This window comes from Heteronotia binoei, chromosome 5, assembly GCF_032191835.1.
Source record: "Heteronotia binoei isolate CCM8104 ecotype False Entrance Well chromosome 5, APGP_CSIRO_Hbin_v1, whole genome shotgun sequence".
Lineage (NCBI taxonomy): Eukaryota > Metazoa > Chordata > Lepidosauria > Squamata > Gekkonidae > Heteronotia > Heteronotia binoei.
This window is the reverse complement of record NC_083227.1, coordinates 142,004,953-142,028,375: the sequence shown is the minus strand read 5'-3', so window position 1 is coordinate 142,028,375 and position 23,423 is coordinate 142,004,953. Positions and strand designations below refer to the sequence as shown.

Genomic DNA, 23,423 nt, shown 5'->3' with positions numbered 1-23,423 from the left:
AGGTCTATATGGTAAAAAAGTGTTTCCCAGCCTGTAGGTTGGGACCCAAAAGTGGGTCACAAAGCCTTTGAAACTGGGTCACAGGCCAGCCCTCCCTAAAGGTTGCCCCTGCCCTTTCCATTGCTCTCTTTTGTATTTTGGAAACCAAGACCCTGAAAACAATATCTTCCATGTCATACATTACTTGCTATTTTTTCTTCATTGCATATACAAGTTGATCAAATAAAATGTGTGCTGATGGTTACTAGAGAGAGTTTCTTAGAATCTTAGGGAGAATTAGAGGGAAAGAGCCCCATGGCGCAGAGTGGTAAAGCTGAAGTACTGCAGTCTAAAGCTCTGCTCATGATCTGAGTTCAATCCCAGCAGAAGCTGGGTTCAGGTAGCCGGCTCAAGGTTGACTCAGCCTTCCGAGGTCAGTAAAATGAGTACCCAGCTTGCTGGGGGGAAAGTGTAACAGAATGGGGAAGGCAAACCACCCCGTAAAAAGTCTGCTGTGAAAACATTGTGATAAGATGTCACCCCAGAGTCGGAAACAACTGGTGCTTGCACCTTTACTTTTTTTTTTTTTAAAAATGAAGGCGTGGGTGGTAAAAGGCTGGACTGTGATCTCCATATGCTAAGGCTCCATGCATCAGAATAAAACTTGCTTGGGGTTCAAGGTGGGGGCAGATGTGCAATGTTTATTGGTTTATCAAAAGCATCTAATTAGTCACTGTTGAAAATGGAATGCTGAAGTAGACAGGTGCCAATGTCATAGTTTGCCTAGGGTGCAAACAACAATATTTGAGCCCGCTTTGGTGGGGTAGGGCGGGATATAAATAAATCAATAAAACAAAACCCCCAACCCGTGGGACAGCCTTGGATGGGTCATCACCATACCAAATATATTTGAACTTGTGGGTCACCATACAAAAAAGATTGGGAACTGCTTTTGTAAATATGACGGCCCCGCCCACTTCCCTCCCTTTCAGAGGCAATATTTTCCCTTTTTTTCCCCCCTTTGTGATTGAGCAGCCCTAGTGGTCTGTTTTCTTCTTTCATGAAAAACTCTGGCTGTCCAAACCTGTCTCATATTGCTATTTTACTGCTGGCTCAGCCCAGGAACCTGAGGGAAGGGTCAGGATCACCCTTAACTTAAACCAACGAAAATGGTACATGAGATGTTTTGAAATTCAAAAGTAACAAAATATCTTATTTAATGTATTTACTGTATTTAATAAGGAAGCTTAATAAGGAAGAAAGGCAGCTAATAGATGTTTTACATAAGATGATGATGATGATAATCAGAGCTTTTTTTGTAGCAGGAACTCCTTTGCATATTAGGCCACACACTCCTAATGTAGACAATCCTCCAAGAGCTTACAGAGCTCTTAGTGCAGGGCATACTGTAAGCTCCAGGAGGATTGGCTACATTATGGGGCGCAGCCTAATATGCAAAGAAGTTCCTGCTACAAAAAAGCCCTGATGATAATAACAATAACAACAACAATAATAATAGTTATTACCTACTGCAACAGAATAATATAACCAAAAGAAAAAAAAGGATGACTCCCTGCTCTAAGTCACTCACAGCCTTAAATTTTGATCAGAGATGAAGGTATTCAGGTTTAATTTCAATATGGGCTGAGGACTCATGGATTAAAGCACCACTCTTGAGTTCTGCCATTTTCTTCCTAAAGACTGCTTTCTCATACTCCTCATGCACACCCCCATTTCCCCACAGTGCTGAAATTTAAATTCTATCTTCCTTCCCACATCGTGTATTCTTTAGCCTAAAATTCCACTTTATTCGATTCACACTACATTGTCTTTGAATCCCCTATCTTGACCTCCTTTCTTCGCCCTCACATTTTTTAAAAACTTCTGTATTTATGCAGTTAACAGACCTTGGGAAATTATATTCCTGTTTGTGAAAGCCAATGTGATGACAACGGGGTTTTATAAGCCTAGTCATACATGTTGGCCCACAAGAGGAAGAGAAGGAAGGAAGGAAGGAAGGAACTATTATGAAGAAGCCATTTCTGTTTCTATGCTGATAATACAAAGATCACTCTTGGGAGTGAATGGGGCTTTAAAAAAATCTGGAAAGCTAACCTTCAATAGTTTAGAGAATTTCTTTTTCTGCCATGTTCATTAAGAGACTTCCTATGCTTTGTTTTGGAAAAGACCTTCCCTTACTGATTCAAATTCCAAGAAGTCATAAGCACAAGCATAGCCGTGTAACCAGCTCCCAGATACAGAATCAGTTAGTGACAAAGTGTTTAAAATAGTGTGGAGATAAAAATGGACACTGCTGTATCCCATAGTGATCCTGGTCCAAGCTCCCTAAAAAGAAATCATGCAATATACTTTGTAAAGAGCACTGTGGTGTCTGAGTTATTATTAACAACAGCTAAATAGGCAGGGACAGGGGGGAACAAGGTGCAATGATAGTGATTTCATTAAGTTCTGTGAATTGAACCTAGTGCCTTCTTTGAGACCTTGGGGGTGGGGATAGGCTGTAAATCAAATTAAACTTATAGTAAAATAAATGCTAAAATATCAGGCTATTGTTAATTCCTGCTCCACCCTCAGTTTAGTCAGAGTAGACAACACTATATTATATGGACTAATCTAAGGCAGTTTCATATGTACACAAAGGAAGTTTCTATCTGATTCCCAGTCTAAATATGTGGAAATGAATATATAAAACGGCATTTAAAATTACCTGGGGAGATCAACCAAATCAGAAACAGAAACCTTTTTTTTCAAAATCAGAAGAAACTTCTGATTTTAAATATTTAAACATTTAAATAAGAACATAAGAGAAGCCATGTTGGATCAGGCCAATGGCCCATCCAGTCCAGAACTCTGTGTCACACAGTGGCAAAAAAAAAAAAAAAAAAAAACCCCAAGTGGCATCAGGAGGTTCACAAGTGGGTCTAGAGGCCCTTCCACTTTGCCCCCCCCCACCACAAAGCACCAAGAATACAGAGCATCACTGCCTCAGACGGTTTCAGTAATATACTGTGGCTAATAGCAACTGATGGACCTCTGCTCCATATTTTTATCCAATCCCCTCTTGAAGCTGGCTATGCTTGTAGCCGCCACCACTTCCTGTGGCAGTGAATCCCACAAGTTAATCACTCTTTGGGTGAAGAAGTACTTCCTTTTATGTGTTTTAACCCGACTGCTTAGTAATTTCATTGAATGCCCACGAGTTCTTGTATTGTGAGAAAGGGAGAAAAGTACTTCTTTCGCTACTTTCTCCATCCCACACATAATCTTGTAAACCTCTATCATGTCACCCCGCAGTTGACGTTTCTCCAAGCTAAAGAGCCCCAAGCGCTTTAACCTTTCTTCATAGGAAAAGTGCTCTAAACCTTTAATCATTCTAGTTGCCCTTTTCTGGACTTTTTCCAATGCTATAATATCCTTTTTGAGGTGCGGTGACCAAATTTGTACACAGTATTCCAAAAGAGACCGCACCATCGGTTTATACAGGGGCATTATGATATTGGCTGACTTGTTTTCAATTCCCTTCCTAATAATTCCCAGCATGGCGTGGCCTTTTTTATTGCAACCACACACTGTCTTGACATTTTCAGTGAGTTATCTACCACGACCCCAAGATCTCTCTCTTGGTCAGTCTCTGCCAGTTCACACCCCATCAACTTGTATTTGTAGCTGGGATTCTTGGCCCCAATGTGCATTACTTTGCACTTGGCCACATTGAACCTCATCTGCCATGTTGACACCCACTCACCCAGCCTCAACAGATCCCTTTGGAGTGCCTCACAATCCTCTCTGGTTCTCACCACCCTGAACAATTTAGTGTCATCTGCAAACTTGGCCACTTCACTGCTCACTCCCAACTCCAAATTATCAATGAACAAGTTAAAGAGCACAGGACCCAGCATTGAGCCCTGTGGCACCCCACTGCTTACCGTCCTCCACTGCGAAGACTGCCCATGTATACTCACTCTCTGCTTCCTATTAATTAGCCAGTTTTTGATCCACAAGAGAACCTGTCCTTTTACTCCATGACTCTCGAGCTTACTAAGGAGCCTTTGATGAGGAACTTTATCAAAAGCTTTCTGGAAGTCAAGGTAAACAACATCTATTGGGTCCCCTTTGGCCACATGTTTGTTCACCCCCTCAAAGAACTATAACAGGTTAGTGAGGCAAGATCTTCCCTTACAGAACCCATGCTGAGTCTTCCTCAATAACTTGTGTTCATCAATATGCCTACTCATTCTGTCCTTGATAATGATTTCTCCCAACTTTGCTGGTATTGAAGTCAGACTGATTGGCCTATAGTTTCCTGGATCTCCTCTGGAATCCTTTTTAAAGATGGGGGTGACATTTGCTACCTTCCAGTCCTCAGGAACACAGGCAGATTTCAATGAAAGATTACATATTTTGTTATGGTTTTTTTTGCAATATGCTCCTCATAGTTCCTTTTTGCCTGCCTGATCACAGTCTTGCATTTGATTTGCCACAGCCTGTGTTCCCTTTTATTAATCTCACTTGGACTAGCTTTCCACCGCTTAAAGGAATCCTTCTTACCTTTTGCAGCTTCCATTACTTTGTTTGTTAACCATGCAGGCCTTATTGGGAACACAAGGAAAATTGTCAAGCTCGACTGATTCTTATCCATGACTGATGGGTTCCTGGCCTGTCACAAGTAGGCCTGGGCAAAATCATAATGAACCAAACGCTGCTAGTTTATTAGCCTTTCCTGGCCCCTCTCTGCTTTATGGCTGGCAAAGCAATCAGCACCTTCCCATGAATCCTCCTGAGGGAGGAAGTACCATCTGGTGGATGCAAGACCAAATATCTGATAAACACCCTGGGAATGAATCTTTGTGGCTATGTGTGAATGCTCCCCTGCTTCCCCTCCCCGTAGGAATTCCTTTGAAGTGTACCTTAAAACTTATGTATCAATGTATTGGTTCCATTCTTCTCAAGCCAAGGCTTGAGCCAAAGTAACGGTCTATCAATAAACGTAGTCTTTGTAGCAACTTGGACTCATCATTGAATCCGTCTACTTGACAAAAATAGGGATCTGGGTTCCTGGTCCTTACACAGCCCCCAGGCCAAGAGCCCTTTAGCTCTCGCGCCAAAGCCTCACGCCTCTGGCAAGGTGCAGCTTAATAATGCAAAGAGGGTGGGGCCTCAGTCTGCCCCAGGAACACAGCCACTCCTAATCAATCAGCAACAATCACCTTCAACCCACTCAAACCAAACAAACAGTAGTTCCCCAGCAACCACAACCTCAGAATTTTCAGCAATCACACAGTCACACAAACTCAGAAATTCTCAGCCACTTCCCCAGCTGTTTAGAAAGCCAAACCTCACCTTTATAGCACTTCTTTTCCGCTCTCTCTCAGAGCTCTCTGAAATGTGCTCAGCGTCTGGCAAGGTGTAGCTTAATAATGCAAAGAGGGTGGGGCCTCAGTCTGCCCCAGGAACACAGCCACTCCTAATCAATCAGCAACAATCACCTTCAACCCACTCAAACCAAACAAACAGTAGTTCCCCAGCAACCACAACCTCAGAATTTTCAGCAATCACACAGTCACACAAACTCAGAAATTCTCAGCCACTTCCCCAGCTGTTTAGAAAGCCAAACCTCACCTTTATAGCACTTCTTTTCCGCTCTCTCTCAGAGCTCTCTGAAATGTGCTCAGCGTCTGGCAAGGTGTAGCTTAATAATGCAAAGAGGGTGGGGCCTCAGTCTGAATGTTAAGTGGTTTGCTTCAGTGTTCAAAATCCAAAAGTTTCTCTGATGATCAAACCAATAAAACTATGAAGCATCATTGAACTACTGCCCTTTAGTCTGATCTGGACATTTTCTCTCTCTGATTCAGAAGACATACTTATTTGTGTGTTTGTGATTTTTTCTGAGGGATTCACTTTTTAAAAACAGATTTAAAGCTATCAACAAAATGATAGTCATATGATACCTGAAAAGTTTTCAGATCAGCAGTCCAGTAGCATCACAAGTTTATTTAGGCTACTTGAAAACAAAACAAAACTCATGGCTACACTTCTAGCAAGTCTATAAGGAAAGCTACACATATAAGAAAACTCCTCTTAAAATTATAGCAGGCCCAGGTCTGAACTTTCAGGTCCTGGATGTCAGGCAGATAAATAAACACCAGAAGAAAAAATGCATCTTTTTATTGGATCACCATAACTCTTAATAACATCTTCTCCCTTATGGAATCTGTACAGCATTTATTAAACTGTTCAGATTTCTCCCTTTTTAAAAAAATCTGTTTTCTATGCAACACTAGCTGACTTTCCATCTGTTCCATTTCTGTTTTAATTCATACCCCACAGAGCCTGTTGTTTCCAATCCAGTGGTCCACGGACATTTTATATTCACTACTTAATATGCATTCTCAAATTTGCTTTCGTTAAGTGACCTGATTTCCTTACCTTGCATATATATATATATGGCTTTTTTTGAGCAGGAACGCAGTTCCGGCTGGCTTGGTGTCAGGGGGTGTGGCCTAATATGCAAATAAGTCCATGCTGGGCTTTTTTTTAAAAAAAATCCCCATGTGAAACATTGGTGATGTCAGAGGGTGTGGCCTAATATGCAAATAAGTTCCTGGTGGGCTTTTTCTTCCAAAAAGTCCTCTCTCTAATCTATAGATTGCAGTGTCCTAGGACTCAGGAATGCTCACATTCACATACTTTCTTTGACTAGTATTTTTAAAGTATAAATTGTATTTTATGCATAAATGGGTTCAATCATCTTTCTCCTGCCTCCATCTCATCCCAAACTCTTAATGAAATGTATGTGATCAAAGATTTCAGGTTTTCACAGCTGATAACATCATTAGGGTTTGTAGAATCTTTCGGGCTCAAGTGCCGTGTTCAACCAGTAGAACACGGCACTTGAGCCCGAAAGATTCTACAAACCCTAATGAAATGTATGTGGTTACACTGAAATAGTTAATTTCTATAGCTATTCATTAATATCTTTAGACTAGAACTCTTTATGATGTGGCCACATGATATGGCCACTTATAAACACATATTAAAAACCTCCAACACAGAGCTCTTCTTTTCAGTGATTTTCAGCTTTAAAGTTTCACGTCATAACTAGAACTAGCACACTATGCTGCTGATTAAATATTTCTCACACAAAGTAATATGTTCAGCAGTATTTTAGGTGCACAAATTAGCAAGGCCATCTCAGTCAAAATGTTCGGTTCTCAGCAAGGTTTTTTTGTAACAGGAACTCCTTTGCATATTAGGCCACACACCCTGGAACTTACAGTGCTCTTATTACAGGGCCAACTGTAAACTCTTGGAGGATTGGCTACATCAGGGGTGTGTGGCCTAATCTGCAAAGGAGTTCCTGGTACAAAAAAGCCCTGGTTTTCAGCTTCTCAAAAATTGTTTTTTCCCCCATTCTGAGAGTAATTTGAGAACAGCTGCTACTTCTCTTTTATTACATTACATTTTGTCCCAACCAGCCTGCAGCTACGCTGTAAGGTTGGAGGGACATGTTTGCTGCCCTTTTGTTGGAGGAGGGGAAGATTGACAGCCCGCTGGGCTCGGGCTTGGGGGCGGAGCTGGCTGCGATAGCAGCGTGCTCTCCCTGCCTGTCCCAGTTGCCGATGCAGGATCGGGCTGAGCAGGAGCGCTTTTGGCTTGCTCCTGCTTCGATCATGTCAGTTGCATTTGGGTGGGGGTCGGCCGGCTGATTGGACGGGAGAGGAGTATCTTTTTGACTGCTGGCTCTGGTTGTGTCAGTTTCCCTCGGCTCTTTTATAGCAGCGTTTAGCACATCCGGGGAAAATTGGGCGGCTGATAACGCTGGGAAAGTGTTTGCTCTTCCTTCTTGTCAGTTTCCCTTGCCTCCGGGCCGTCAGGTGTCTCTCGAAAGATTGGGTCGCTGATAAGGCAGCAGGCATGGTAGTGATTGAGGTGTGTTTCTGGGTGTTTAGTGCTTCCGGTGGGACTCTGGTGGTTGTGTGGGAGTCTACTCACCGCGCTGTTGCGGCGGCATCATTATACGGCTGGTTTCACTTCCCCCCCTTTACCCCTCCTCTTTTACTGGGCAATTTTGTGGTGGGGTGGATGCAAATTCATTTCTTTCTTAGGGAGCTGATTTAGGATTGGGTAGTGGGTAATGTGAAAGGCCCTTTCAGAATAGGACTTTTTCAGCTGCGGGTAGAAGGGAGGCAGCATCCATTTTAAGTTCCCTTTGGGCTGTTCTTTTGGGAAAGAAGGCGGCCATTTTAGGTGCTGCGGAGAGGGGGCCATTTTAATTCCAATTGCATTGCGCTTCCCTGTGGGCTTTATTTCTGTCAGGTCCCATGATGGGAGGATAGGGCTTTCCTCCCCCCTTGAGCACCACTTATGGGGCTGTTCCTTTTACTGCCATACCTTTTGGGGAAGTAGCACTACCTTTAGGGGACGATTTATTGCCAGCGACGAGAGATAAAATTCTAAAAGGGGAATATGAAGATATCTTCTCCCTCCTGTTCCATGAGTTGGAGAAGAAAGATAAGGAGGATTTAGATGACAAAGAGAAGGAAAAATTGAAGAAGCGCAAAGTGGACCGGACTTGGGCCAATTGGCTGCTGGGGGTTTTCATATATGCTGGTGTGATAGCACGTGCCCAGCCTTGGAGGGCGGCTTCACTTATCCAGTATATGGATATTATTTATAAGGGGTATACCATGTTTAATGGGCCCGCTTGGATTCAATATGACGAAGAATTCAGGATGAGGGCTGCTTTATACCCCTCCCTTCAATGGGATCGTATCCACCAGCAGCTGTGGCTCTAAGTCATGTCCCCTGCGCGACCAAATTTGGGCGACCGTTCTGATAGTGGTCATTTAGTTGCTAGGTCATCTGTGTCTTCTTCATCCTCTTCCCGCAGTTCTGCAGGGCAGGCGGTTCAACACTGCTTGCTCTGCTGGGAGTTTGGCTCACAAGGAGTGTGCAATAGGAAGGCTTGCCAGTACAAGCACGAATGTCCTATGTGTGGGGGCTCTCACTCCTTTAGCAACTGCCCCAGAGCTCGACCACATAAGGGCCAAAAGAAATAAAGCGGAAGTTGAGATAATTCCCAAGCTGGTAAAGGGGCCCAGTCCGATAAAGGTGGGACCTCTTGAGCGGCGGCTCGCCAGATACCCCAAACGGGTCAATAGAGCTTATCTAATAAAAGGTTTTATGTTTGGTTTTAGAATTCCTTTTTAGGGTCCTCAGGTCACATTTTGCTCTGGGAACCATGGTTCTGTTAGAGGTATGGCGCATGTAGTTAGGGATAAGATTGCCAAAGAGTTGGCTGATGGTAGGATTTTGGGCCCATTTCCAAATCCTCCAGAACCTAACCTTCGGGTTTCTTCCCTGGGAGTGGTGCCAAAAAAGGCGCCGGGTGAATTTCGTCTGATTCACCATCTCTCCTATCCTAGGGGTGCATCAGTAAATGATGGCATTCCTGAGCATTTATGCTCTGTTAGGTATATCACCTTCGATCAGGCCGTTTGTGTTGTGCGATGCTGTGGTAGGGGGGCAGAGATGGCTAAATGCGATATTATGTCTGCCTCTTGCCTTCTCCCTGTCCATCCGGCTGACTTCGAGCTTCTGGGTTTTTCCTTTGAGGGGCAATTCTACATGGACAGAGCTCTACCTAAGGGGTGCCTACCTATGCTTTTGAATGCTTCAGCATGTTCCTTGAATGGGCTGTTCGTGAGAAAGTGGGTTTACAGGAAGTGGTTCATTATTTAGATGACTACTTCTTTGTAGGTGCTGAAGGGACTGGGCATTGTGCAAAGTTAATGTCTGGCTTTACGGAGCTGGCAGTGGAACTGGGTGTTCCACCGGCACAGGAAAAGACAGAGGGTCCAGCACAAATACTTACTTTTTGGGGGATTGAGCTGGACACTCTGGCACAATTGTCCAGAATACCTACTGAAAAAGTTGCACATTTGAGGGAGAGGGTTGATTCTTTCCTTCTTAAGCGGAAGGTTACTTTACTTGAGCTTCAACAGCTGGTAGGGCATCTCAACTTTGCGTGCAAAGTTGTGGTGCCTGGACGTGCCTTCTTGCGTGGACTTTGTGATGCAATGGCTGGTCTACGTCTTCCACAGCATAGAACTCGGGTTACCTGCAGCATGAGGGCAGACCTATTGGTATAGCAGGAGTTTTTGGAGTCCTTTAATGGGATTTCATTTTGGAGGAAAGACATGAAGCTTGAAGCGGAGCTTCAGGTTATGTCAGATGCTGCTGGGTCTTTTAGGTTTTGGGGTTTATTTCTGCGGACATTGGTGCACGGATTCTTGGCCAGAGTCATGGGTTCAGGCGGGTATGAGCCGAGATCTTACATTTCTTGAGTTCTTTCCCATTCTTGTTGCGGTTTGGCTGTGGAGGAATCATATGGCCAATCGCACAATTCACTTTTGGTGTGATAACATGGCAGTGGTCCATGTCATTAATTCCCTGTCACCCAAATCCCAATGGGTTATGAAATTGGTGAGGGCCTTCACTCTGTGTTGTCTGCGGCTTAACATAGGGTGGCTGATGCTCTCTCTCATAAACAGATGGAGAGGTTTCGTCAGCTGGCCGCAGATGCTGATCACGAGCCGACGCCAATGCCCCATGAGTTATGGCTGATTGGAGAGCCGAGGCCTGCAGAGGCCTGCAGAGCAATAGGCCTAGCCATTGCACCCAGCACCAGGAAGTCTTATGAATGCGCTGTGCGGCAGTTTGAGGACTTTAGGTCAGAGGTAGGGTATCGCATTGTTTGGCCCCTCCCAGTGGAGCAGTTGCTCCACTACTGTGTTTCTTTAAAAGGTAAGGAATTGGCCATGCAATCCATTAGGGGATGCCTGTCTGCTCTGGCTTTTGCTAGTAAAGCGTTGGGGTATAAGGAGCAAACTGCTAACTTTCGTCTGCGTAAGATGCTGGAGGGCTGGGCTAGAGAGGCCGGGTATAATCCTGACACTAGAAAGCCTATTTCTCCTTTGATCCTTCAGGGTTTGAAGGGGGTTTGGGGCACAGTGTATGCATCCTATTTTGAAGCCACACTGTTTCATGCTGCTTCCCTGGTTGTCTTTTTTTGGGCCCTTAGGGTCAGTGAGCTAGTGGCAGGCTCCAGAAATGATGTTTCTGGTAATGCTTTGTTGCTACAGGACCTGAGGTTAGTGAAGAGTAAGGCGGTCATTACCATTCGACGCTCTAAGACTGACCAGCGCTGCAAGGGGACAGTTTTGGAGCTGGGCACATGCTCTGAGCAGGAGTTGTGTCCTGCTTTGGCTGCTTATTTGGCAGTAAGGGGTCTCATGGATGGGTTTTTGTTTTGTCACCTTAACGGCAGACAACTGACGAAGAATTAGTTTTGGGCTGTGACTTCCCAGGCTTTAGCAAAGCTTGGGTTGTTTGGGGTGCGGTTTGGTACCCACTCCTTTAGAATTGGAGCAGCCTCTATAGCTGCTGCCTTGGGGTAGCCTGCGCATACTATTCAGCGGCTGGGTCGATGGCGCTCAGCGGCCTATAAGTTGTATGTTCGCCACTTGCTCTATCCCTAACTTTATGCGTTTTAACATGGAGTGTTGTGTTTATAGTTGATAGTTGATTGTTTTTTCTTGCAGGTGCTGTTGTTATTTATTTATTTATTTATATTAAGATTTATACCCCGCCCTTCTCACCTAAGTGTCTCAGGGCGGCTTACAACATGATAATTCAACAACTTCAGCTTAAAACATTTAAAAATACAATCAAACCATAAATTAATAAAGACAAGATAAAATAAGATAAAATAGAACCGGCGGCCTATAAATACATTTTGTTCCATCCATGATGTTTCCATTGTCAGTTGATGTTCCTGGCCAGAGGAGCCAAGTTCTCGTCTGTGGACACAGCTATGTGTTTTGGGCTGCACATCAGGCTCGGAGAACTTCGGTCGGCTCTCAGCTGGGGCTCAGCCAATGGGTTACAATAGAGTGGCAAGGGCGCAGGGGTCTTCATTGGCCTGGCCTGATGCCATTGTTATTCCAGGAGAATGCGGGTCCTCCACCCCGGGTCTTAGCTATACATCTGGGTAGGAATGATCTGGGGCTGATGAAGGGCACAGCTTTGGCCCTGCAGGCAGAGAAGGACCTTAGGGCTATCAAAGAGAGATGGCCTTTGACTATTATTATTTGGTCGGCCATGATCCCTCATCTTGTTTGGCGGGGTGTTTTGGATCCTGTGGGCATCGATAGGGCCCACTGCAAGGCAAATAAAAGAATTCGAAGAGCCTTGGATGATGGTTTGGGCCATTATTTGCCTCATCTGGACATTCATATTCGTCATGCCCACCGCTATAGGGGTGATGGCTTTCATCTTTCAGATGAGGGTAATGGTCTCTTCTTGAGAGACCTTCAGCAAAGGCTTGGAGTGGCCTTGGGCCCCCCGGTGGGACCTAAGGCCTAAGCAGAGGCTTGGCCTTATTGGTGGCAGGTTCGGTGGTTAATGAGCTTATGCAGCTAGGGGAGGACCACAAAGCATCCCCCCCTTTGTGGGGTTAGGGGTTTGTCAGGATCAATTTTTGGGTTTGCCAGCCCGGGGTGGGAGAATGCAGATCGTCCTTTGGGACTTACCTGGAAGGGTCCTTTCATTGAGTTGCCTTGCTCGTTGGGGGGGGGGGGACTTTCCAGATGTTGCCTGCTTGCTGAGTTGGCCTGGTTGGAGCTGTGATGTACAGCTCTGGCCAGGGGCTTGGGCGCTCGCCCGTTAAATGGCAGGGAAGGTGTCTATTGAGACCCCTGGCCCTGACCAGGCCGCTTGCGCTGTTTAGCCCTTGCCGATTTTGAATACAATTTAATAAAGTGGCCCTTAGTTCATCCAATTCATTGTGTCTGACTCTTCATTCCAACTTTGGGGGGCAATAAACTTTGATATATTATTTGCTCCCATATTCAGAACCTAAGTTCTCAGCACTAAGAGGAAGAATGCATCACTGCATTATTTTTCCTTCTAATCATTTAAGTCACTATGAAGACCTGAGCTGCTCCTGATTTAGAGACAGCACTTACATTGCAGTCTCTAAACCAGCAACTGCTCTGTCTCCAGAATCATCACTTGTCATAGCATCCACAATTCTGAATAGGGTGGCTAAATTTTGGCCCAGTCCAAAATAACTAAGGGGCAACCCAATGGATAGGTTTCAGTTTCACTCCTGCCCTTTTGACCATTCTGAAGGAGACCCTGCTAACAGCTTTGTGCTGCCAACAATGCTCTCAAAATCACAAGCTGCAGGGCTAGCAACGAAGCTTCAACATCTCCACTGAAGGACAATTATAAATAGCACAATATTTCACATGAACAAAGGCTACACATAAGTTTAGCAAGAACGATCACTCATATCTAATTAAAACATTTTTTTACATCAAGAAACGAGGGAAGTGCACAGCAGAATATTGTCAGTGGTCAGGAATTTTGTAGGACAAATACTTATATCTACTGAGGAAGAAACAGAGTTAGTATTTTTAAAGATCCTTAATTGTTCAGAGCCACAGCAAAAATGAATGTGAATAAGATACAGCAGGATATAGAAGTGAGTAAAATTTAATTAAGTTTTTAAAATACGCAGACACCCCCCCGCCTCCCCCTCCCTCCCGAGTTGTTAAGACATGGAAACAACTCTAGGAAAATCAGACCATCTTACTGGGACCAGATGGCAGGCTGGAAAGAGCAGGTTTAGTGGCAGAGCATCTGCTTTGAGTTTGCATGCAGCAGGTCCTTGGTACCATTCTTGGCATATCCAGTGACAAGGATTAGGTACTAGGTGATATGAAAGACTTGAGACCCTGGAAAGCTGCTCCCAGTCAGCATGGACAATACTGAGCTTGATGGACTAAGGGTTTGACTCAGTATAAGGCAGCTTCATGTGTTTCAACTGAGAAGGAAGGAAGGAAGGAAGGAAGGAAGGAAGGAAGGAAGGAAGGAAGGAAGGAAGGAAGGAAGGAAGGAAGGAAGGAAGGAAGGAAGGAAGGAAGGAAGGAAGGAAGGAAGGAAGGAAGGAAGGAAGGAAACCTTGCAAACAGACAGTTCCAGCTGTCCCAATTTTATTGAGATATATGGTATTCACAGAAAAAAAATCACATTATCATTGTTATTTTTTGCACAGGATACAGAAATACAACTAGGAATTCCATAGTAATTTAAGTAACAGCATGGTGAAGTAGTTAGCATGTCAGACTAGGGCTGTGAAATATGTCCGAATCTCCCACTCACCTGTGAAGCCTACTGGATTGACAATGGACAAGATACTCTATCTCAGCCTAACTTCCTTGGTTGTTGTGGAGACAAAATTGGGGAGGGTGTGATCCATGTGCACCACCTTGACTTCTTTGTAGCCAGAGTGAGTAAGTATCTAAGAGATATGAAGGCTGCATGGACAAACAGGCTTTGTGCCTCTACCATTTGCCACAGAATGCCCGAAGGGCTGTTAATGGCCCCATCTTTTCACTGTACTTATAATGCTGTTCCTTGTAAAAGAAACAGACTGCAAGAAAGAGTGCAAACAAGCACTGTTTGGGCTGCTCTCAGCCAGGTAGTAAAGTCAAGGTCCTATACTGGACTGATGCCTGTGTTATTATGCAAGCAATGGAACTCATATCGGTACATGGATCATGTATCCATACCCCTGTGCAAGTAAACATAAGTTGGGGCGGTGAGTTTTGAAGGGAGACAGCATGAAAGGGAGGTGGGAAGTTAAATAACCTTCCTTTCTGCCCTCTCTCCAACATCTTCCTTGAAATGGCAGCTCATGGTGAAATCTGTAAATAAACAAACTCAGCAAAAAGATTATGGAAGTGCCACCTGCAGTCTGATTAATGTGAAGCAGACCTGCATAGCTCATTTTACTTGCTGGCTATTATGCACAAGATTGCAACATAAGCACTGCAAAAAACATTTGAAACCAAATTAAGTCCCTGGTTACAGCCACCCCCTAGCGGTATGATCCCTCTTTTTGGCAATGTTTTAACAAGTATGGTAACAAGTCAAGTCAGACCCAATATATGCAAAACAATACAGGCATGGAGAGATAAGGTACTGCTCACCAACCCATGTGAGACTTTGAATGTCTTTTCAGAGTTCCTACCACCTCTGTCTGTTGTTTCATTGTCTGTTGTTTCATTGTCCACATGATTAATCTGAAAACCTTTCAGTATAATCTGAACAATGACTTTAGCAGCTGGGAAAGGCTTATGCTAAATATGTGGAACTAGATGAATTTCTGCCTTCATCCCCCCATTTGAGATGAGGCTTTCCATCCACCAGATTTCAAATGAGTGTTTGCCTTTGCAGCTAGTGTTGTCAACTCTGGATTGGGAAATACTTGAAGATTTTGGGGATGGAGCCTGGGGAAGGACCTACAGTCTAACCTTCAAAGCAGCCATTTTTTCCAGGTGAATTGATCTTGGTCATCTGGAAATCAACTGAAATGGTGGGGGATCTCCAGGTGATCTCCCTGGAGGCTGGCAACCCTATTACAATCCCAGATGTACATGTATAGTTTGGTCCTCATAATCTAAAGTTTCAGTTTGGAAATTCAAAGCATAGAATTTTGGTGCACTGAGGATTTCCAGGAGAGTCAGAAAACTCAGCACTATTTTACAATGAGTTTGAATGGAGATTGGAGTTTTAGATTATTCTACTTAGTGGAAAGCATAAGCCTTCAGCAAAATCAGTCCAATGCTTCTTCTGAAAAATGCTTCTTCTGTGTTTTGTTGGAGTCCCCACCCTTGAATACTACTCACCATTATCAAATATTGTGCCTGCAGTGAAGGAGAGCTCTGAGTCATGTTCTGCTTTACAAGCATATAAAGCTCTGGCTTTGCGGAATGGTGAGCTGTGAAAATAATTGTTTTAAAAATCAGTTAGGTATTAAAACAGTTTCTATATGTTTACTTCTGTGTGTAGACACAAAAAGTAGATTTTAAATTTATAATTCCTGGAAAGTCCTTGAAGGAGTTGTAAGAGGTGCCAAATGGCAAGGTGAAAATAAAGAGCAAAGGTTGCAGAAAAGGAACTGAAGCATATTCTTTTCCCAACCCCATGAAACCACATTTCATCATTTCAGACATTTTGCTAAAAGCATTTCTATAGCATTTGAAATTCAGGCATTTACATGGTTGCTCAATGTACTGGGCAATACTATGTCAGAGGGTCCAGGAAGAAAACAGACTATAAAATAGAAAAAAGGAGGGAGCAATTTGGCAGTCAGCTCAGAATATTTTTGAGAGCTGTTAATAAGAAGCATTGAACTAGGCATCTGGTTCTTGCTTGGGGCAACATAAACTCCATTGGCTCTCAGCACAATAAATCATTTGGGGTGGTATATTTTGTTAAGGGTCTCCCCCTCAGCAGTTTTTTCTCCTAGCTCTGTTTCAGAACTACATCTGCTTGAACTACAACAGAGTTCAAACTTTTAGTTTTGCAGGTACTCTTTTCTTATCAGCTTACCTTCTTGAGAATTGCAGTGCCTCTAGGTACACACTATCAGTGCTTGGTAGCAGTGAAACCCATTAAGCCTTGCTATCACTCTGTGTGAACTGGCAAGAGCACTCTAGAAAGTATTTGACTCTTCTGTGAACTGCAGAACAAACAGGAATGTGGGCTCTCTATTATTTACCAAGACTCTGACTGACTGCACTTCTGCACTTCTGTCCAGAATAATTAAATGGGGTTCTCTTGCCTTTGAGAAGAAGTGAATTTACTAAGTAAGAAGGGCTTCTTCTCCCCTTGCAAGTAGGAAGGAAGTCTACACCCATTATATTTTATGGGGGAAAGGCATTCAAAGCTCAAATACTCTGGCAGTTAACAAGCCGTAGGACTTGAGGACTTTTCGGTTGCCTTATTGGCATGCGCCAACCTTATGCCCTCTGAATGGAGGCCCACATAGACTAATCTACCATTTTCTTCAAAGAGGGCCCTGTCAGTGAGAGCTTTGAAGGCAACTGTGTCCTTAGCCAGGAAACCCATTTGGAACCTGTAAGTCTGATATGATATATTCAAGGACAATGCACTCTCACTGACAGTGTGGTATAGGAACACTTATTGTTACAAGATTAAAAAAAAACACACCTGTACTGTTAGAGGTGTTTATGTAGAACCTAAAGTCCATATCAAGCCCACTTTTGCTTGCTGGGAGCAGATGAGGGGGAAATGATAGTAATGTTAGCTTCTAAATCGTAATGAAAGCTACATACATATCTCTAGGGATCTGGCCAGAAGATGAATATCATTCTGAACAATGCATAGCTTTTCCTTCATGAACATGACACAGAGCTGCAGATGTTATATGGCTACTAATAAAACAATCTTGAGGCATAGAGCCTTCTCAGATTGTGCACTCAGATCGTGCACTGTTCAAAAGGTAGATGAGGGAACACTTGTAGAACACACTTAGATTCCATAATGGCACTTCAACAGCAGGAGAGGAGATCAATAAAGTGGCACACAGTAATTTCCTGAACAGAGGGTGGGAAGAAAAGAATGCAGCTCCCTGATCTCATAAAATGTCTGAAATAGCTGACACCTGCCTTCTCAGCAGATGTGGGCAGAGATCATCATCCAGGCCACCATGATGAAAAGTAAAATGTAATCAACTGTGGCTCCAAGGATGGGATTTCCCAGCTGTTTCCACCATGCATAATAGGTTTTCCATGTACTGTTGCTATATAGACCTGGATATTAGACTTCCACAAAGCCAGAAAAATAGAGAACAATCTGCGGCTGCATCCAAAGGACTGCAGGGTTTGTTATTCAACCTCCATAAAGAATAGCTTGTGCTTGAAAAGGGAGAGGAGTTTCAGTATTAATGGAAGGAGCCAGGGATCTCACCTTCCCCTTTTCTTCAACAGTTACCATAGTCTTGTCAGATGATAAGGGAGGTTTTGCTCTAAGAGTTCACTCCTCTCCTTAAAAGTGGATTCAAAGGATATCAGTAATGAAGTAAGCTGTGCTGCTGATGAAGCCTCCCCAGTGGAACTACCCAGATAGTTTGGTGGATTTAGATGAGGATGCTGGATGGTCTTCAAAGAAGAAACCTCTAGTTGGAGAGCGGTTCTGACAGGAATTTTTAAAATGCTCAGTAGGGGTTTGACCTGGAGATGATCACTGTCTTCAAACTATTTTCTTTCATTCCTGTTTGAACTTAGGAACCTATTAGCAATGTGTAATAGAATTTGGCAGTTGAGTCTAGGAAGATCTACATAAGGGTGGGGAAGCTAATCAACTCTTTATTTCATTGGGTACTGGGCCCAATGAACCCTCCTAGACCAAAGATCATGGGAGCCTTTTCCTTTGTAAAGGAGAAATGCTGGAGAAATACACTACACCCATTTAAGCAGGGAGGTGGGAAAGCTGTTCCATGCCTGGTGATGATGGTAGAGGTGTGGCAAAGGTGAGGTGGAGTGGTAGACGCTACCTTGGGTACTTGCAGAAGTGACTTAGCTGTGCTTGAGAAAAGAGTTGGGCCAGTAGAACATGGCTCAAGTGCCGTGTTCTACTGGAGAAAGTTTTTCTTCCAGACGTTTCGTTCTCAGCTGCAGAGAACATCCTCAGTGGCGTTGCAGCCGGAGCAGGTGTTCTGACCTTCTTGGCTGCTGTGCATTGAGTGAGGCCAGGGCTGCTGGAGAGCTGCTATTTCTAGGCTGGAGGGGGTGTGGTACAATGGAGGGGGTGAATGTACAATGGGTACATTCACAAACCAATTGCCCTCTCACCACACCCCCTCCAGCCTAGAAATAGCAGCTCTCCGGCAGCCCTGGCCTCACTCAATGCACAGCAGCCAAGAAGGTCAGAACGCCTGCTCCGGCTGCAACGCCACTGAGGATGTTCTCCGCAGCTGAGAACGAAATGTCTGGAAGAAAAACTTTCTCCAGTAGAACACGGCACTTGAGCCCGAAAGATTCTACAAACCCTAATAGTTAGGAAAGTTTGCATTGTTGTGCTTACTCCACTTGGGAAGTGATGATGAATGCCCATGGACCATTTCCAGGGACCTACCATGTTTGTCTTCCTCTCTGAGGACAAGATGGACTACTATTGTAAGAAGTGCAAGTTAATAGGACTCTTAGAGGAGAAGGTTTGGAGCTTGGAAGAAAGAATTACTACTCTATATGAAATCAAGAAAGGGGAGGAGTTTGTAAATGTCTTGCATAGGGAAGGAAATACCAGTCGAAGGGGCAATGGTGCAGTTGAGTGTTTTTACGAGATTCCTCAGAGTGCTACAGCCCTACCCCAAAGATGTTGAGCAAGATGGCACTCTATGCCATTAGAACTAAGAAATCCATTCCAGCACTTGTGGAGGAGGCAGATGGAAACATTCCCAACAGAAGTAATACAAACACCAGGAAGATAGTGGGTGGAGAACAGGGAGATACTAAGAAATGACAAGAGAAGGAAAAGGAAGGTGTTGGTCATAGGTGATTCCCTGCTGAGGGGTATGGAAAGTCATGTATCCAGGCCTGACTCTCTGGCTTGAGAGGTGTGTTGCCTGCCAGGGGCAAAAACTGGACTCATACAGTCCATGGAGAAACTCTGACAGAGGACAGAGAGAAAGCAGAAAGGCTTAATGCCTATTTTGCCTCAGTTTTTCCCCTGAAGAAGAGTACAGGCTCATCTAGAGACATTAGTAGGCAAGATTAGTAGGCATCTGAGCTGCTGGTCAACATGGACAGACTGGTAGTTGAGAAGTACCTGGCTGCACTGAATGAGTACAAATCCCCTGGACCGGATGGTATGCTCCCAAGAGTGTTCAAAAAACTTTCCAAAGAGCTTGCAGAGCCTTTGTTAATCATCTTCCAGACCTCTTGGAGGACAGGAGACATGCCACAAGACTGGAGGAGGGCGAATGCCATATCAATCTTCAAAAAAGGGAGGAGGGATGACCCAGGAAACTACAGGCCAGTCAGTCTGACCTCTGTCCCAGGGAAAATACTGTGAATACCTAGAGGACAACATGGTGATCTGGGGGAGTCAGAATGGAATTTGTCCCTAACAGGTACTGCCAGACCAACCTCATTTCCTTTGATCGAGTGACGAGCTTACTGGATCAAGGGAATGATGTTGTTTAGCTAGATTTCAGTAAAGCTTTTGACAGGGCTCCTTTTTCTGATGGGTAAACAAGAGGACTGTGGACTGGACTCTAGGATAGGTGGATAAGGAACTGGTTGGAGAACCACACTTAAAAAGTAGTTGTCAATAGCATTGTATCTGAATGGAGGAAGGTGTTCAGTGGGGTGCCACAGTACTTTTCAATATTTTTATCAGTGATCTGGATGAGGATGCAGAGGGGCTACTCATCAAATTTGCAATGACACCAAATTGAGAGGAGCAGAGAATATACCGGAAGATAGAATTCAGTGAGATCTGAACATGCTGGAAAAGTGGGCGGAAGTGAACAAGATGCAATTTAACAAGGGTAAGTGCTGAGTTCTACATCTCGGTAACAAAAATGAGAAACACATATACTGGATGGCAGATACACTTCTGGGTAGCAGTGTGTGTGAACAAGATCTTGGGATATGGGTGAATCATGAGTTAAATATGAGCAGCCAGTGTGATGCAGTGACAAAAAAACGCAAAGGCCATCTTGGGGTGTATCAACAGAGACATAACTTCCAGATTGCAAGATGTCATAGTTCCGCTGTGCACTGCATTGGTCAGGTCACACCTGGAGTATTGTCTGCAGTTCTGAAGGTCTCACTTCAAGAAGGATATGGACAGAATGGAGTGAGCGCAGAGGAGAGTGATGAGGATAATCAGGGGCCTGGAGGCAAAGCCCTATGAGGAAAAGCTGAGGGACTTGGGAATGTTCAGTCTGGAGAAGAGGAGATTGAGGGGGGACATGATTGCATTCTATATGTATTTGAAGGGCTGTCACTTAGAGGAGTGCAGGGAGCTGTTCCTGTTGGCAGCAGAGGAGAGGACTTGTAACAATGGGTTTAAATTAAGGGTGGGAAGGTATCGGCTGGATATTAGGAAAAGCTTTTTTACAGTAAGAGTTGTTCACCAGTGGAATCAGCTACCAAGGAAAGCTTTCCCTCACTGGCAATCTTTAAGCAGTGGCTGGACAAACACTGGTCAGAGATGCTCTAGGCTGATCCTGCATTGAGCAGGGGGTTGGACTAGATGGCATGTATGGCCCCTTCCAACTCTATGATTCTTCTTCTAGATCTGCCCCATGATCTGACACTTCATTTTGCTGCAGGAGCAACAAAACACTTATCTTCATACATTTTCCACATCCCATGATGCCCTTGTTGTGGCACTTTTCTCTTAGACTTTCTGCAAGAGCTAGAGAGGCTCTTGAATGAGGGCCTGTGACAGAAGGAGCTGTGACAGAAGCAGCAAATCCAAGCTAATTACTGAGGTATAAGAGGGCTTAGCCTAGACCTCTGGAAAGTGGTAGTCACCTTAAGTCTCCAGACAATGGCTGAGTGGATGACTGTCCAAGAGAAAGTGACCAGGAGGTTGCAAGAATAATACTACCATCATGTGGTAGGGGGAAGGGTCTCTTGTTCCACAGGTGACATTATCTCCTAAGAATATCCCCCCCCAACCCACCCCCTCATTTATAATAGCCAATTTAGCTGTTATAAAGCTAACACTGAATCTGGGGCCTTTGCTCCAATATGGGGGGAAGAGGAAAGAATCCAGCCACTTTGTACAGTGAGAAGGAAGTGTCTAGGGTTGCTGACTCTGGATTGGGAAATTCCTAAACATTTGTGGATGGAGTTTGGGAGGGTGACGTTTGGGGAAAGGAGGGACCTCACCAGAGTATAATGTTATACAGTCTACCCTCCAAAGCAGCCATTTTCTCCAAATGGTCTCATCTCTGTATGAAGATCTGTTGTAATTCTTTGAGATCTCCAGGCCTCACCTATCATGACCTAGTGTAGAAGGAGCAGAGGAAGTTGAAAGGCCAGATGCTAGCATCTGCTGCTTCAACGCTCTGCCTTTCTTGCTTGTAGTTTTATTGTTGGTCCCCCCTCTCCAGTGCCATGAAGACCTTGCCTCCATTGCAATGGGCAGGTAGGCAAACTGCTAATCAGTGGGGGCTCCACTTTCCAAGAGTAGGCTTTAGCACTGCCCTACAAATCCCTGGTGGCAGAACCAAACCGAGTACTTGATTTCATCCAGCCTGTGAGAGGAGAAATCATTCCCCCCCTCAACAGGATCATTAAAAAGGGGTTAACTGTAATCTATGATTTAAGAGAGGATTGTGGCTTCGCAGTTCACCTGCAAATAATCTAATTCATCGGAAAGCACAGAGGTTTTAAAGGGGTGTGCACATTTCCTCATATCCAATTCATAACCAGCATTTTAATATGAACTGTCATTCATCTAGATGGTTTTACCTGCAAAGTAATAAATTAATGTGAACAATTGGTTGGAACAAAAAGTTACAGCAAGACTTAACTGTGTACAAACAACCACTGGTCTTTATAAATTCTGGAAATGTGAACTGAAAGAAACTAACTCATCAGTGTTATTCCATGAATAGGACCAGACCACTAAATCAGGGGTGAGTTTCAGATAGTGATGATGTTTGGAAACATCCCTGTTTTGTAACAGCAGGTATTTTATGAATGCAACATTTCCAGACAAATCAGGCTTCTACAAATCAAATGCTCCCCCTTCCTTTCTCTTCTGATTCAGATGGTGCATAAGAATCCACATTTTCATAGAATTACCTGTCATCCCACAAAGGCACAAAAGAGCATTCTCCCCCCCAGATTAAGTTTTTTTTAGGATTTACATTTGTGGACTAGATTAACAGGGATTTAATCATCCAAAACACTAATTGGAGTTCAGAAACTTGGAAATAAATAGATAACTACAGAAAGATTCCACAAGGAAATGTTTTTGTTACATTATGTTGTTGCTGTGAAATCTGCTTTTCACAACTTCCTCATATGAAGTTTGCCCATAAAAGATCTTGCCATCCCCTCCCTAACGTTACATATGTTTGTAATTCTGAATTTTACATAACACAGGGCTATCAGTTAAATATGTCTTCTAAACTACAGAAGAAAGAAAATCAATTGAACTCCACGCAGCTATCTATAACTCCGAAATCAGACTAATTTGAGAGAATTTAAGGAAGCTTTTTAATAAAATCTGATATTGTCTCAGAGATGACATCACTGGAATAGAAGCCGTGGGAAGAAACACTGTTTGACAGACAAAACAGAGTGGTTAAACCCCCACTATTCAGGAAATTCTGTAGCTATGCAGCTTTGTGGAAGGAACTCTGGAATAAATGGGCAAATGCAGTGCATCTGTTGGTAATTAATACAATTAGTAGTTTTGCCTATCCACAAAGACATGGCTGATGCAGGCCTATACAGACTAAGATCCTGACACTCAGCAATAAGATCTGCACAAATCCTGCAACCACAAAATTTCAATCT

The 23,423-nt window shown here is 43.9% G+C and overlaps 1 protein-coding gene across 2 annotated transcripts in view; it reads right to left on the bottom strand.

Annotated features, from left to right (window-relative positions):
* ARHGAP26 (Rho GTPase activating protein 26) overlaps positions 1 to 23,423 on the bottom strand; it is a 537,491-nt gene that overhangs the window by 5,137 nt on the left and 508,931 nt on the right. For both annotated transcript variants that reach the window (XM_060240533.1, XM_060240534.1), the window contains one exon: positions 15,759 to 15,850. In XM_060240533.1, the coding sequence (XP_060096516.1) occupies positions 15,759 to 15,850 (92 nt within the window). The remainder of the gene's footprint in view (positions 1 to 15,758; positions 15,851 to 23,423) is intronic.